The sequence below is a fragment of the Colossoma macropomum genome, unplaced genomic scaffold (assembly GCF_904425465.1).
Source record: "Colossoma macropomum unplaced genomic scaffold, Colossoma_macropomum, whole genome shotgun sequence".
Taxonomy (NCBI): domain Eukaryota; kingdom Metazoa; phylum Chordata; class Actinopteri; order Characiformes; family Serrasalmidae; genus Colossoma; species Colossoma macropomum.
This window is the reverse complement of record NW_023494809.1, coordinates 12,829,585-12,845,262: the sequence shown is the minus strand read 5'-3', so window position 1 is coordinate 12,845,262 and position 15,678 is coordinate 12,829,585. Positions and strand designations below refer to the sequence as shown.

General features: G+C 38.4%; 1 protein-coding gene across 1 annotated transcript in view; it reads left to right on the top strand.

Annotated features, from left to right (window-relative positions):
* The window catches only part of tmem145 (transmembrane protein 145), a 46,446-nt gene that overhangs the window by 16,728 nt on the left and 14,040 nt on the right, over positions 1–15,678 (top strand). The window contains exons 2-9 of the mRNA XM_036558892.1: positions 3,789–3,863; positions 5,013–5,090; positions 6,612–6,698; positions 6,985–7,086; positions 10,956–11,040; positions 11,417–11,488; positions 12,260–12,328; positions 12,649–12,729. Coding sequence (XP_036414785.1) covers positions 3,789–3,863; positions 5,013–5,090; positions 6,612–6,698; positions 6,985–7,086; positions 10,956–11,040; positions 11,417–11,488; positions 12,260–12,328; positions 12,649–12,729 — 649 coding nt within the window. The remainder of the gene's footprint in view (positions 1–3,788; positions 3,864–5,012; positions 5,091–6,611; positions 6,699–6,984; positions 7,087–10,955; positions 11,041–11,416; positions 11,489–12,259; positions 12,329–12,648; positions 12,730–15,678) is intronic.

Below are 15,678 nucleotides of genomic sequence, written 5' to 3'. Positions count from 1 at the left end.
GCTTTTCTGAATGGATATCTGACCAGTCAGATATTTAGTGCTATCAACCCCTAAATTCCAGCATGTGAAAATATAACTTTTTTTGTACTTTTTCTGTACTGTTTCTTTAACAGTCTTATTGATTTGAAGTTAAATTGAAAGATTTTGATTTATCCTGAGTTTAATTTTTCAGTTGTCAAAGATTCTGCTGACTTGGCTGCTACTTCCTTCTCCTGTTTAATCATTACGGGTATGGAACATCCTTTATTCATTAAAACCTCAAAACTGTTTTTTTTTATCCGTGAGCGGCTCATTTGTTCTGACTTGTTACATAAATTAAAAAAAAAGAATGATGTCCCACGTTTTCACGTCATTACTGCAATACAGAGAGATTTAGCCCATAGGTGGTGCCTTATTTTAACCATACCCCTGCATTTTAGAGCAGGAAGTAAGACTGCATCCCTGTCAGCAGAATGGTTTGATATGTTTTGTGTCCTTGATGGTATTTTGTGGTTTAGACTGTATGGCCTTACCCTATACACTTTATATGGTAGCATTTTCAATATCAGCAGCACAAGGCTAGCTCTAGATTTGTTGTTACCTTCTCCACCTTCCCTTCTCTATTCTCTGTCCTGTTTTAGTGTTATCAGTATAGACCTATAATATAACTGACTCCGTATTCCTGTGAATGTGCATTTAAATCAATCATATCCAAATTGTAATTCCATGAAGTTAGGAAGTAGCAGTAGATTGTAAATCTAAAAAGACAGCAAGAGAGAGTTCTTGAATTTAGACCACTGGGGATCAACACCAGAATTGCACCCTGGGGCCCAGAGTTATCATTGCCTAGAGGGCAAATGGATCTGGCAGTGATGTGGCCCACTGAGCAAAGTGTTCCCAGAAATGACTTGTCAGTGCCACAGGGCAGATTTGAGCATCAAAACATCCAAGAAGTATACCTCAGAGTGTGATAAGTCATCGGATGCAGAGAGCAGCAGGACGGCCTACAACGAGGGCTTGCTGGTTTCATTTTGCGACTTAGTGGCTTGGATGTGTAATAAACCACAGAAGCCTTCAGTCCAGTGAAGGGATTTGTTTAAGCCTGTATGAAATCATCCAGCCCAATTTAAAAGCACATAACATATGACTGTAGGAGTGTTCTAAAGACAGCAGGCTTGACTTGCAGCTAATTTTAGTGGGAGTAGAATTAAGACACTGGAGAGAACCAGCGGCTAGCTTCAGGCTAGGAATAGTTAAGGCTAGTGGGAGGGAAAGTGGAGTTAACTCCAGTTATTGCAGTCTTGTCTACAAAATCCAAGAGACAAATGCAAAAACGATCTAAGGATACCAAAAGGAAAAAGAAAAGGAAGCAAAAAGAGGACACCTGAGCGTGATACTTGCAGTATGTTCAACAACCAACAACTAATCATGCCAGAAAAAGTCAGTGGAAGATGAACCTTTTTGAATCCTCTTATTCAGTTCTTAACGTTACTGTGACTGATTTATTTATGATCTAATTTCTAAGTTATGTAGTTATGAGAGCAAGAAGCTGATGTTTGGGGACATATACTGGCCTTTAGGGTTTAAGGGATTAGTGAATATGGATTAAGAAAAGAAATGAGCCTGTCATTGAACAGACGTATTTACAGCAGCAAAAATATGCAAACCCTTTGGAATAAACTAGTTTTCTGCATTGATTGGTCCTAAAATGTGATCTGATCTTTATCTAAATAATGACTACAGACAAAAAAACTATCTGCTAAAGCTAACAACACACAAACAATTACAATCTACCATGTCTTTGTTGTGCACACCAATTAAACATTCACAGTGCTGGTAGAAGTGAATAACTCCACCTCAAGCAAGTGCTTCTGGAGCTGCGAATCAGACTTGCACCGCGTTCAGGAGGAATCACCCAGCTTCTAGTAAACTTCAGCGGACAGCCACTCATGATTCTGTAGGATACCTTTATAAATTTGGGAATTCAGTTTTTCCTCAATGGTAGCAGTCAGTTTGGGCCCAGAGGCAGCAAAGAAGCCGTATGCTCCCTCCACCATACTTTACTGAACTCTTGAACAGAGGTGTTAACCAGTTCCAATCATTCCTTCAAAGCTGTTACTTTAGGGTTCTTTTCAACTTCAATGTGCATTCTGTGTTGTGTCTTTGAAGCAATCTTGGCTGGGCGCACACTTCTAAGCAGAGTAGACACAGTACTAACAGCACTCGTCTCCATTTATCGATAATTTGTACACTGATGAATACCTAAACTATTTGAGGTCAATTTGTAACCCTTTCCAGCTTTGGGCAAATCAACATCAGCAGATGCTTTTTGTGAATCCTGAACTCAAAATGATTTGTCGGACTTGCTCTAACCCACACCTAGTCTCATTTCTTTGGACTCAAGGTTTGCTAACTCCAGTTAGCTTTTGCTGAAGTCATTAGCCTAGGGGTTCACTACTTTTTCTGTGAATTCAGATGTAATTAGTATGGACAAGAACAATATATTATTTGTTATGTTATTAGTTGAAACAGATTTTGTTTGTTTTTTATTGTAACTTACATGAAGCCCAGACCATATTTTAAAAAGACTTTATACATAAATGCAACTACTTCCAAAGGGTTCTCATACTTTTTCTTGCCACTGTAGATTAACTAATGATAACTGATAACTACTGTAACTGCTGTGGCCTATCAGAGTAACTAATGAGAAACAGATCTGTGAAAACCAGTGACTACTGTTAGAAGTGTGTCATAGTGAAAATGAGACTTGAAAACCATTTATTACTGTTGGAAGCCTGCCATGACATGTTAATATGAATACATGAAGAACTCAGCGTGAGGCAGATGAACAATGTCTAGGACTGAATAGTTCTACAAACCCAATTCCAAAAGAATTGGAACAGTATGTGAAATGATTTTTTTGCCCTATATTAAATAGAAAACAGTACAAAACCCAAATTTTTTATGTTTTACCTTATAAACTTTATTGTGCTTTTGTAAATATATGCTCATTCCAAATTTGAGGCATGCAACGTGTTCCAAAAAGGTTGGGAAAGGAGCATGTTTACCACTGTGTTACATCTTTTTCCCTTTTAACAATATGTAATAATCGTTTGGGGACTGAAGACACAAACCATTTTTGCCATTCTTCTTGTTATACAAGTCTTCATGAGACCTTTGTTTTTGCATTTCATAATGTGCCAGACATTTTCAGTGGGAGAAAATTCTAGACTGCAAACAGGCCAATCTAGCATCTGCACTCTTTGGCCTCTTTTCCACTGTTGAGCCAAATGGCTCTCAGGGCTGTACTGTGCCATTCCGCACTGATGCAGACTCGTGAGGCTGGTTACGATTTCTTTTTCCATCTGTTGTGCCATTCTGTAAGTCATTCGAATGTGCGCTCAGATATGAATCTTTGTCCTTTCAGCATTGGTTAGCTGAAAATCAGTCTGTACTGTGGTGTGAGTAAAGCTTTTGCTAGTCAGATTCAAATCTTTTCTGAGCAGAATAAGCAGAGTAAGCTAATGCTAACCAGCTACTCCCTCCTTGTTACCAGCGTCGTTTACCATTTAGACATTGGTGTTAGGTTGAAGCTTTGATGTTTATTAAAAGGTGGATTTAAAATTGTTGGTGTCCCTTAAAAACACATCATCTAGATGGTAGCATATGTTGCTCTAAAAGGTGATCAGCGTTATTGGTGCCTTCACAGATATGGAAGTTACCAGTGCAACATCTCAGTTTATCATTTGTCCATGAACCCCTAGGTGTATTTTACCTTCTCACTATTTCATTTTTTTCCTCCCTTACAGGACTGGGTGTTTCTGACGAGGTTTTGCTTCCTCACTGATTCTGGCAGACTGGACTTTAAGTTCCGCTATCCTAAGGTAAGACTGCAGGCAATACAGATGGAGGAACATCTAACTGTCTTTATATGTCCTTTGTCTTTTATTGCTATGTCAGCAAATTACTGTTATTCGATTACTGTTATTATATATAGCAGTGACACAGAGGTAAAGTAATAGTCATGCTGACAAGACACTAGAAATAGTCTTGGTGGTTTAAATCCCTGGGTGATACATCAGACTTCCTGTTGTCTCGCTGAGCAGAGATCAAGGTAGAATTGACCTATTCATGCTCTGCTCACAAATGTGTTCTGTCATTGCAACAGTTGCGAGGTTGGACAATTTCAAGTTCTATTTATTTTGAATGCATATGAAGGGTATAAGCTAATGTTAGCATGATTCATTGTTGTTTTGGTACGCTACATAGTTCAGCTCAGTAGTACAGCACTTTGAGCTGGAAACTCAGCATTAAGGAGCAAATCTAAGTTCCAACTCTACATTACAGAAGTTTAATGGGACGTTTTCCAACGTTTTGTAAAGCGTGTCGAATCCCTCAACAGTTGCTACAAAAACGTATTCGCAGGCCGAAAATGAAAAGTTCAATTGACCAGATTTCATCAAATTAATATCGTGCCCAATGATGCTAATGTAACTAGCAATTAATGGAAGCTGCGCTTATTAAAAAATGGTGCCACGAAGGGACGGTTGAGAGATGTCAAATGAAAACAAAACACTTGGTTTCCTAAAGAACCATGTTTAAAAAAGAAATTTTGTGAGTGTGAGGAACTTTTTAAAGGTTTAAAGAACCTTCAGGTGATGAATATTCTTCACCAAGTTTTTTTTCCTAAAAACTAAAAGTGGTTCTTCTACTGCATCACTCAAAGAACCTTCATTTTTAGGAGTATAGCAGGGTGACCTGGGAACAAACAAGTTATTCACGCTACCTTTCTAATAAATTAGCGCTTACCGCTACCATATGGAGCAAAATAGCTGTTCGTTTATACCCTGTTTCTAGTTTAGTTCTCTTTTGTTGACTCATTCCACTAGCAACCGTTTAAACAAGAGTCAGTCCCTCAAGTCTTTCTCATTCACTTTCACCTCCTGTCTTATGTACTTGATGAGACTGGGTAGGAGAGATCATTTGTGAAGTGTCTGTCTCTCACTTTCACTCTCTCTCTCTTTCTCTCTCAGTCACGCTGCTGTCAGAACATATTGCTCTACTTTGATGAGAGCTCACAGTGGCCAGCTGTATACAAGAGACCAGAGAAGGTGAGGCAGACACTGAGTGTGCTGTGTATTTGTGTGAGTGTGTGGAGGGGGCAAGTGAGGGTGTTTGTGTGCGGGAGAGGGAGTGAGAGAGTGATGCGGAGGACACTCAAGCTTAGATGAGAAGTATCTGCAGTGCTATGCTGGTCTGTGGATTACACACTCAGCTGTAGTCTCCAAAAGGCCAGAGTGTTGCTTGCATGAGTGATTGTGTTTAATGTGGCCATCTTTTTTCTTCTTCCAAGGACATTCTCATCCATTTTGAACCAGAGGCAAGCAGCACTTCACCGTACAAAGAAGGGTTATCAGGATATCTGAATTTTTACCTTGATACTGATACCATTTGTAGTGTGACATTGCATGATAGCAAATGATGTTACGTGAAAAAAATCAGAAATACTTGTCATTATTGAAAAATATTCAAGTTGCTACAGATGAATTAATATCGCAGATTTTGAAATTCAGTCACTTCAGTACAAAACTCTTCCAGTGGTAGGGCTGAGTGAGGAGTAGTGGTAAAAATTACCAGACATAGGCGCCAACTTCAGGGGGTCATTTAGTTGTTGGGCCCCAAAGAAGGGAAGGCAACAACCCCCCCTAGCACAAAGCTCGAGAAAAGCCATGGTGTGGTAGTGAAACAGCACAGAACAGTCTAAAAACAGCTGCTATAGTGAAACTGCAGTTAACGGTAGGGATTTGAAACTGCTGGGTTAAAATTTAAAATTATTATTTAAAAATATTTTCACTTTATAACGATACAGATTAACATTATGAGCAGATCAACATTCATATCATATTCATAATATTAAGAGACAACAGCAACTTTATCACAAGAGTGAAGAGTGAAAAGTGTAAAGTACAATAAATTATTAATAATTCACATGTATTCACCAATGACTTCTACACTAACTTTAGTTGAACTAGAATCGGAACATATCCTGTAGTCAGCAGAGCTGTTGTCATGCTAGCTAAGCTAATGCTAACAATCTCCTCTCTCCTAGTTAGCGTCACTCTTTTAACATTTAGCAATAGTCAGATAAATGGTGTGACATTCATTGAATGGTGGCTTGAAAATACTGCAGAAATATTTGGAGATGTTTTGAAGGTACGGAGATGTTTGTGGATACTGTCCAACCCGATGAAATGTTCAGTAAATCAAATAAGTACCTATATTTAAACACAGCTTCATTCAGCATGTTGTGATGGAGAAATGATGTTCTGAATGAAAAATGACATACAATATAGCCTAATATTCATCAGACTGTGTTTAAAAGAAAATGAGTTATAGCTTATGTTGGTTGTTTCTATGAACATAAGGTGGCGTATTGTACTGAATAAAACTCTTCACCACTGTGTTTTAGATGTGCTAATGGATGCATCTGTGCCCATCCACAGTTTGATTTACCTACAGCCGTCAATGTAGTTTTAGACACCTGCTCTCTCTCCATTTTACCTGCTTCGTTTAAGCACACGAGAGGCTAAAGCCAAACTTATGTTGAGAGGATATTTGTGTATGTACCACAGGACTGCTACCAGAAGGAGGCGGTCCTGAGGCCCGAAAACAACCAAGTCATCAACCTCACCACCCGCTACACCTGGTCCGGATGTGTTGTAAGTAGTGGTCTGATCGTTTGAATCGTGATTCAACTGATTACATTAATATTTAAGAATTAATCTACTCATATCCACTCACTGCATTTACATAAAAGTGGAAAAAACTATCCTGACAAAATAATCAAATCACGCTTCAATTTGAGATTTTGCACCAAATTGAGAATTATAATCCAATCAAATTGAAATTTACACCCTAGTGGGGAGATTTAAAAGATTCATACCTTGTTTAGTTTGCGAGATGATGACAGATGTTGAGATGTGAGTGTAATTCTTCACGCCTCAGGTTGAAGGAGAAGGAGATGAAGAAATTCTGAGCTGTGTCGGGGGGCGCAGTTTTCGTTCAGTTAGAGAGAGATGGTGGTACATCGCCCTCAGCAAATGTGGGGTGAGTAGTGAATCAAACTACAGATACTGTTAATGCGAAACATTAAATATTTAATATTATATTATTAAACATTCACCTAATATCTATACTCATTGGCCATTTCATCAAGTATACTTACCATATGACTGTATCCCATCTTGCTATCCCTTTCAAATGTGTCAGCGTACTGGCTGCTCGGTTGTTTCTTTGTCAGCTGTGTTTTTTGCATCATTAGTTCATGCACAAGAGAGAGCTAACAAAAGCTGATTTTATTTCGATCTACAGTCTGTTGCTGATGTCTGTCCACGTGAGGAGAAAACAAGTAATAGTGCCTGGGAAGCAGGCCATCAAAGCAGGCTGAAAAATCAGAATAAATTAATCAGAGACAAAACCAGCTGTTTGCCGCACAGTTAAGATGCAAGAGTGTGCTGATGAGTTTAGCAGTGAGAACACTGGTAGATCTCTGAAAATACTTTAAATCATGAAGAAAAACTCAAGAATACTCTCCAGTCTGTAGACTGAGCAAGAAGAACACACAATAACCTCAAAAGAGGCATACCACTGTTAAACATCCTGAATTGATAGGCCAGATTATACTGGTTAAAAGTACATTAAAAATCCTGTACAGTGCTTGGACAAATCCTATGGACAGATGCAACAAACATTATCTTATACCTTAAAAAAATGAAGCGGAACACCTCTTCTCTAACATGGGCTGTGATAATGTATGACTGCAGTGGAACCGGATTACTTGTCTGTACTGATGCTGTGTCTGCAGAAAGCAGCACCAGTATGAATTCTGAAGTGTACAGAGGCATCTTACCTGCTTAGATCTAATCAAAAACTTGCTGCGCTTGAGCTTGCAGTAGTACAGTGACCCCAAAGATGCACCTAAAGCAATTATGTAGTTTTCAAGACCAGAAAGTGATATATTCTTGACTAGCCAAATAAATTAAGTGACCTGGATCCCATTGAGAATGTATTTCACTTACTGAAAGCAGGACTAGAGGCAAAGACTGTCCTCAAAAGAAGCAGAACTGAAAAAGTAGCAAACATGCCAATTAATCAGATAAACTATTGATCCTATTGAATGGAACTTTCACTCTAACAAACATTAAGAATGGGAATGAAAGTTTGTTCTGGATAGGTCTGTGTAATATGGACAAAATATCATCTAGCAATTATATTGCTCCAGGTTGTGATTGCAATACTCAAAACACCTTGCAGTATATTGAAAACACATTAGTGATCTGGTTAAAGATTAGCCTGTATTATTTAGACCAAAAATGATTCATATATGTAGGATGATTTGAATGCCTTAATTCTTCCAGCCTCCTAAATAAGACTTGTGATCATAAGATGCAATAAAACATTCAGTGATTAGTTAGATTGGTCCTCTAGGTCTATATCAGCATTGCAAAGGCCTATGTCATTATAAAGCTCAACAAACAATGCAAAGTGCTGTCCTGCTGTGGATAATTATGTATGATGTATTGGTTGGCTGATAATATCGGCTGATGTTTTCGGCTGATAATATGATCCATGGTTTTATCGGTATTAGTGAAAATATCCCAAATAATGTGCTGGTAATTACTGACTTTCTTGGTTGTGGAACTGCTGAGATTTGAACTCGCAATCTACCAACGATAAAATCTCTGTCTTTGGAAATAATGTGTTGAAGTGCCACCACATTATCGTTACAGTATCAGTGCAACCCTTATTTCCGTACATAGAAGGGGGATTCACCACACACTGAATTTGACCCAGGAAGAAGCGGCAGTTTTAAGTGAAGTGCCAGTTAAATCTGCCAATCTGAACAATCCGAACCTCCTACAACAGAAGAAGAAGGTTTGCCCTGCTGCTCCATCCAAACAGATCAAAATGTGTCTTTTAAATATTTTGGATAATCAGCTGAGTGTGACCAAACGTTTTTGGGAATATTGTAGAAAATATAATTTAATCCACATTGGCTTCTTAATGTCAGAGTGGTTTATCCGTTAATTTTTTGCGGTATTGTGCCGTTTTATGAATCGATACTGCCATATTAAGGAAATGTGCCACCATGACTCACATTGCGCAAGTGGTAAAACACACTGGTGAGCCTTGTTGATGAATGAGCAAACATCTTGCCGACTGGCTATTTGCTCATAACGTCACCGTAAATCTGCCGCTGTATGTTATGAATCTGGCCCAAAAAGATGCTTAATTGCAAAGAACATATGTTTAAGTAGGGACAGTTTTTAAAGATCACTTTCACTGATTTTCAGACTTTGGGACACATTTACTTCAAAACAATAAGATCTAATTGCTCACTATGTGGCCATGAGGCACAGGGATGCAGTCTCACTTCCTGCTCTAAAATGCAGGGGTGTGGCTAAAATAAAGCTCCGCCTATGGACTTAAACTTTTCTAAACTCTTTTTTTTTCGGTAGCGACATGAAAATGAAGGACAGCAAGTCTTTTTTTATTATTTAAAAAAAAATGAACTCATGATAAACGGAAAAGGAAAAACCTACTTTACTTTTATTGTAAGTCAATGGAACCAGACTTTTTTCCAAGTCATTTTGGGCCGTTTCTTTCAGTCCATTCATCATGAAATTTACACACAATGTAAATGGCAACATGCATTTTCAAATTATCTCAAAAACTGAAAAATGACAAAAATGAAGATACAAGGTTTTTCTTCCGACAGCAGTGATATATTCAGCTTATTACTGTCTCAACTAATGCCTTGGATTTAAGTAGATAATAACATAAATATCTAATGTTCGAATACTTAACTGTTTTTTAATTTATTTATTTTTTACTGTTGGATCGCATTTCAAACTAATTAGGTAGAATGGTCCACCTATGCCATTTATAAAGTGGGTGTTGTCATATTATTTGAGCTATTCATTGTTTCGTGGCAGGTGGCACGTTGGGCGCAGAGGGTAGCGCAGTCGCCTCACAGCAAAAAGGTCCTGGGTTCTGCATGTTTTCCCTGTGTCTGTGTGAGTTTCCTCCTGCAGTCAGGCCAATTGGACATGCTAAATTGCCCCTAAGTGTGTGTGTATGTCTGCCTGTCTGCCCTGCTACGGACTGGCAATCTGTCCAGGCTGTATCCTGCCTTCTCCCTAATGATGAATGGGTTCCAGCTCCCCTCCACGACCCAGAAGGATAAGCGGCTTAGAAATGTGAAATTAATTTGCAGCTTTTCTTTACACCCTCATGTGTTGTCCTGCTCCCTCCCACATTGGGTTGGTTAACCACCCGCTTCCCACACATAACACTAAAACATTAGCCCTGTGCCACAAGATATTGTGGTGGGTCTTGCGGGCAGACATCTAAAGTGTTAAAATTTACCCATCTCTAATAGACCTGAGGTCAAGGCTTTTGTATCTATGGGAAGTGTTTACTGATGCTTGTTCTTTTCTTATGCGCGTGAGCATCAGAGACTATAAGAGATCTGATTACTTTTTCTGTTTTGTACCCCTTTGTTTCTTCACAAATCCTGTCATGTGTTCCAGCCTTTGATTCCTTACCCCTCCTTTCTCACTTACTCTCTCTCTTCACTCTCTCTTCGCTTGCTCTCTCTCTCTCTCTCATCCCTTCCCTCCTCTAGCCTCACTCCATCTCTGGCTACATTGATTTTGTGACAGTGTATGCTTCATGCTCTTCACCCTTTTGATGAAGAGAGGAGTTTTCCTGCCAAATGCAATCAAAGCGTAACTTCTTTTTTCAAACCCTTCTCAAATCCTCTCAACAACTGGAAGGTCTGGTGCTTTGAAGTCCTTTATAGATAATCTCTTTGTGTGCGCAGTGTTTGTCTGTCTCTCACTCTCTCCCTCTTGCTCTCTCTCACTCTGACATATGTACACACCAAACACACATATAAACACGTACTCACACAGGGAGGAGGGCTGCAGTTGGAGTATGAGATGAAACTTACCAACGGGCAGTCTTTCTGGACACAGCATTTCTCTGCAGATGAGTTTGGTGAGTTACAGTCATGTTAAACTGAAGCAGGGTGTATGTAACTTTTGAAAACCTTGTATCTCTGAAACACTAATAGAAAAAACCTAAAGTTATCTTCTTAACTAACTAAGGTTAGTTTGTGCTAATGTTATATTCTAAATATTTTGCATCATTTCTATTGGTTCATTTGTTATCAAATGAACATCAAATGTTTTCAAATGGCATTAAAAAAAAGGTGAAGTTTTTGTATGAAAATGAGAATTAACTGCACACTTACTCATGTGTGGGCCACATGTGTTATTTGTTTCTATACCATTTTTATGCTGTTAATTACAGTATATGCTCTAATTGCTGATTGGACATTTCTTTCTCCCTGTCTTGCTTTTGTCTGTGTCAGGAATTTTGGAAACGGACATCACTTTCTTAGTGATATTTGCCACAGTGTTCACTCTCTCCTGCTACTTTGCATGTAAGTTTGTTTCCTTAATGAGTTAATTAGTTAATTCAATGCAACCCAATTTTTTGCAGATTTAAAATAAACCACACCATCTTTATAGGAATGGTTACATGAAATATCAAATATACACAGTTTCTACTTCTTAACCAAAACCAAATCTTAACAAAAAGAAACAGTAGCAATCACAAACATAATCTGTGGCATCTATACTGAGTGATGTGCATGTGAGGAGAGTCTGATTTTTGCGCAACACATATTGTCTACAATGGCTGCCAACAGCAATCAGCTACACGGTGTAGTTTTGTTCATTTTTATAATTCATAGTAAATCATATTGTGCCTTAAACCACACTGACAAGTCTGTGTGACCTTGATGCAGACCTGGATGTGGTTGGAGCGAGTTAAGAAAAGTACTGTATTTATGGAAAAGATTTGAGTCACTATTGATTTCTAGTGTTTGTTTGCAACATTAGCCTCATAGCTATAGTGCTAAACTAAAGAAACAAAATGTGGACAGCAAAGGTCTTGGCTGATTGACCACATTTGGAGTAAGTGTAAAATTGTGTAAATTACTTTTTTTAACTATTGCTTTAATCTACAAATCTGATAAATTTTTTACTCTACCTGTCAGAAAAAAAATGAAGACAATTTTGCAAAAAACTCAAAAATACAACAATATACAGGACATTTTTTTGAATGAATGTACTTTTAAGAAGTCTCTCTCTCTCTCTCTCTCTCTCTCTCTCTCTCTCTCTCTCTCTCTCTCTCTCTGTAATTCTTTTAGATAATCTGAAGGGAAGACAGCTGCTCCATACAACCTATAAGATGTTTATGACTGCAGCTGGAGTCGAGGGTGAGAAAAGGAGAACTGTAACTTAACACTGCTGCGCTGCCGCACACCCACACACGCACACACACTTGAGGAGACTGTTTCTTTCTCATTGTCTTTTTAGAAAGACTAAAACAAATGATGCACATATAATGTAGAGGTTGCAGCACTAAAAATATCTTTATTTAATCAAATCTAGCTTCTGATTTTTTGTCCCCTTGTCTTTTATCCAGTCACTCTATTCATCCACCTTTATCCTCTCCCCGTATTGTGATCTTATTCACCTGTCAGTATTTATTGCTTTGTCTTTCATTGTAGTTCTTTGGGTTTTTTTTTGTCCCCAGTTCTCAGTCTGCTCTTCTTTTGTATCTATTGGGGCCTGTATGCCAGAGATGGAGTGGGGAATGGAAGTCTAAAGATACTTGGTGAGTGAAGCAATATTGATGTGTTCACAAGTTCACATATTCATACACAAGTATTCACAAGTTCACATATTCTTATGGTTACTTAGAGGCAGAATAAGAGACAATGCTATAGCAATTGTGGCTTGCTGTCCACATAGAAAGAAACATTACCAGACCCAGCCTGACTCAGGCCTCTCATTCCCCAGCAGGGCTTAATTTGTCCTGATCACGTACTTGCCAGATTTTATTTTGGGGGATGCTGCATCATGTTCACATAAAAAATAAAGTTATATGATGATCTGTGAACATATTTCATTAAAAAAAAATATACAAATTGTAACTGTCGTATAACAAATGTTACAAATTTTACTGAAAGGTATCTAGCTATAAGGTTTGTACATGTATACATGTCACATCATGCCACAGCACACATGCATGCAGAGTCTAGTTCATGTACCGCTACTCTTTGGACAGAGCCTGTGTTTAGGCATGCATCACATGACAAATGTAGCTGATGCTTATTTTTTTCACTCGCGAATACGTCCACTGCTGAAGTGACTGTTCAGCATAATCATCCCTCAACAGAGCTTAGCAAAGTTTAGTAAAACAGCTGCTCCATGATATTGATTAAATTGGCTCAAATTAGCAGCAACACACTTTGAAAAGAAGCATTTAATGAGTGTGTTTTGGGGAAAACCCACAGACAAGAGAACATTTGTTGCCTAAGAACCTTGTTAACGCACACGTTAATCCTACAAACCAACATGTTTGGAAAACTGAGGTGTATTTCTAACTTCCCTTCTTAATCCTTCTGCCCTGCCTCACTGATCAGCTGGTTCAGCCGCTACCTGTGTTCATTTACAAATAAACGCTGGAATGAATTTCAAAATGGCAAAATATTACACATTTTTTTTCATTGTCATAAGACCCATGGGTAGGGAACTGAGCGTCTGAGGTGATTTTCCTGCTCAAACACAGCAACTGAACCTGGAAATAAAATCATGATTTGAATCGAATTTGTTTGAGCAGGAAAGTCACCACACTGTACTGGACACAAGTTCCCAACCCCTGGGTCATTGGTTTGAACACTTCAAATTGACCAGATTGGTACAGCCTTATCTAATTTGAAAATTCAGGGTCTTTTATTATCAGTACAAAATGCAGAAATCAAAATAGTAACAAGAAAAATCAAAACTGGTCTCATTCAACAAGTTCTGAAGGGAATATAAACTGTGAGACAAGGACATACAGTATAGAACTGAAAAGTACTGAAATTTAGAGTATTTCGTTGTTTATAGCATTTAAAAAGCACTGAACTTTTGATACAATATGCAAGACTATCCTAAGTTTTAATTATGCAGTGTGATGCAATAAGCTAAGTAGGTTGAATCTTATCTGTGGGACCTGAATTAAGTTCTCTGTAATGCCTCAGCCAATTGATAGTGCCTCCCTCCCTCCATCTAAAGTGACGCTAAGCAATCAGTGCCACCTCTTAGATCACGAACACAACTGAGCAGTTAGAACTCTCCTTTCAGTTCGTTTAGCTGACCATCAATACTGATCACCTACATATGCCATTAAATAATGATCTTCTAATCTCTGTGTCCTAGCAGGACTGCATGCTTAAAAACAGGTTTCTAAATGGGTCTTGTTTTGGATGATTTTAGGAAAAAAAAGTTGTGGAGATTATTTAAACATTAAAAAAGATTTTTCAAAATTGCACATCTCATTTCTTTAAAGAGCCTCCCACTGCTCCCACTCTTTAGGGAACCAGAAGTGGTTCTTCTGTGGCATTGCTCAAAAGAACACTTTTTTGCAGCCTTGTTATTTTTATGAGTGTGAGTGTGAAAATTCAGTTCCCAAACTAGGTGTTGAAGTGCGAACTAACAAAGCATAGAGAGGTGTTCTGTTTCTTGCGGCTGGTAGAAATGCTGAGCTGTGGCCTGTGGCTTTGTGAAGAAAGATGTTTTAGTTCCTGATTACAAATCAGATGCTACCTTTCTGTGTAAACGTCTAATCAGAGAGACCTAGCTGTATGCCATACTGGACTGCACCTCAAATTATACAACCCCAATTCCAAAAAAGTTGGGACGCTGTGTAAAATTTAAATAAATCAGAATGCAATGATTTGCACATCTCATAGACCTATATTTTATTCACAATAGAACATAGAACACATGTGAGATGTTGAAAGTGAAACATTTTACCACTTCATGAAAAACATTAACTCATTTAACCTGATGGCAGCAACAGAATCCAAAAAAGTTGGGACAGGGGCATGTTTACCACTATGTTTCATCACTTCCTCTTTTAACAACACAGCGTTTGGGAACTGAGGAGACCAGTTGCTGTAGTTTTGACAGTGAAATGTTTTACTGTTCTTGTTTGATATTGGATTTTAGCTGCTAAACAGTTCAGGGTCTCCTTTCTCGTATTTTTCATTTCATAATGTGCCAGATGTTTTCAGTGGTGACAGGTCTGGACTGCAGGCAGGCCGGATTAGCACCCGGTCTTTTTTCAAACGGACCAATGTTGTTGTAATATATGCAGAATGTGGTTTTACATTGTCTTGCTGAAATAAGCAAGGCCTTCCCTGAAAAAGATGTCGTCTGGATGGCAGTATATGTTGCCAAAACATGTATATATCATTCAGCATTAATGGTGCATAGTTGTGCACGTAACCCACGCCATGTGCACTAATGCCCCCCCCATCAGGAATACTGGCTTTTGAACTGTGCACTGATAACAAGCTGAGTGGTTTTTAGACTGGAGGACACAATGTCCATGATTTCCAAAAAGAATTTCAAATGTTGATTCGTCAGACCACAGGACATTTTTCCACTTTCCCTTGGTTCATTTTAAATGAGCTCAGGCCCAGAGAAGGTGGCAGCATTTCTGGATCCTGTTTATATTTGGTTTCTTCTTTGCATTTTAGAGTTTTAACTTGTATTTGTGGATGCAGTGCCGAAC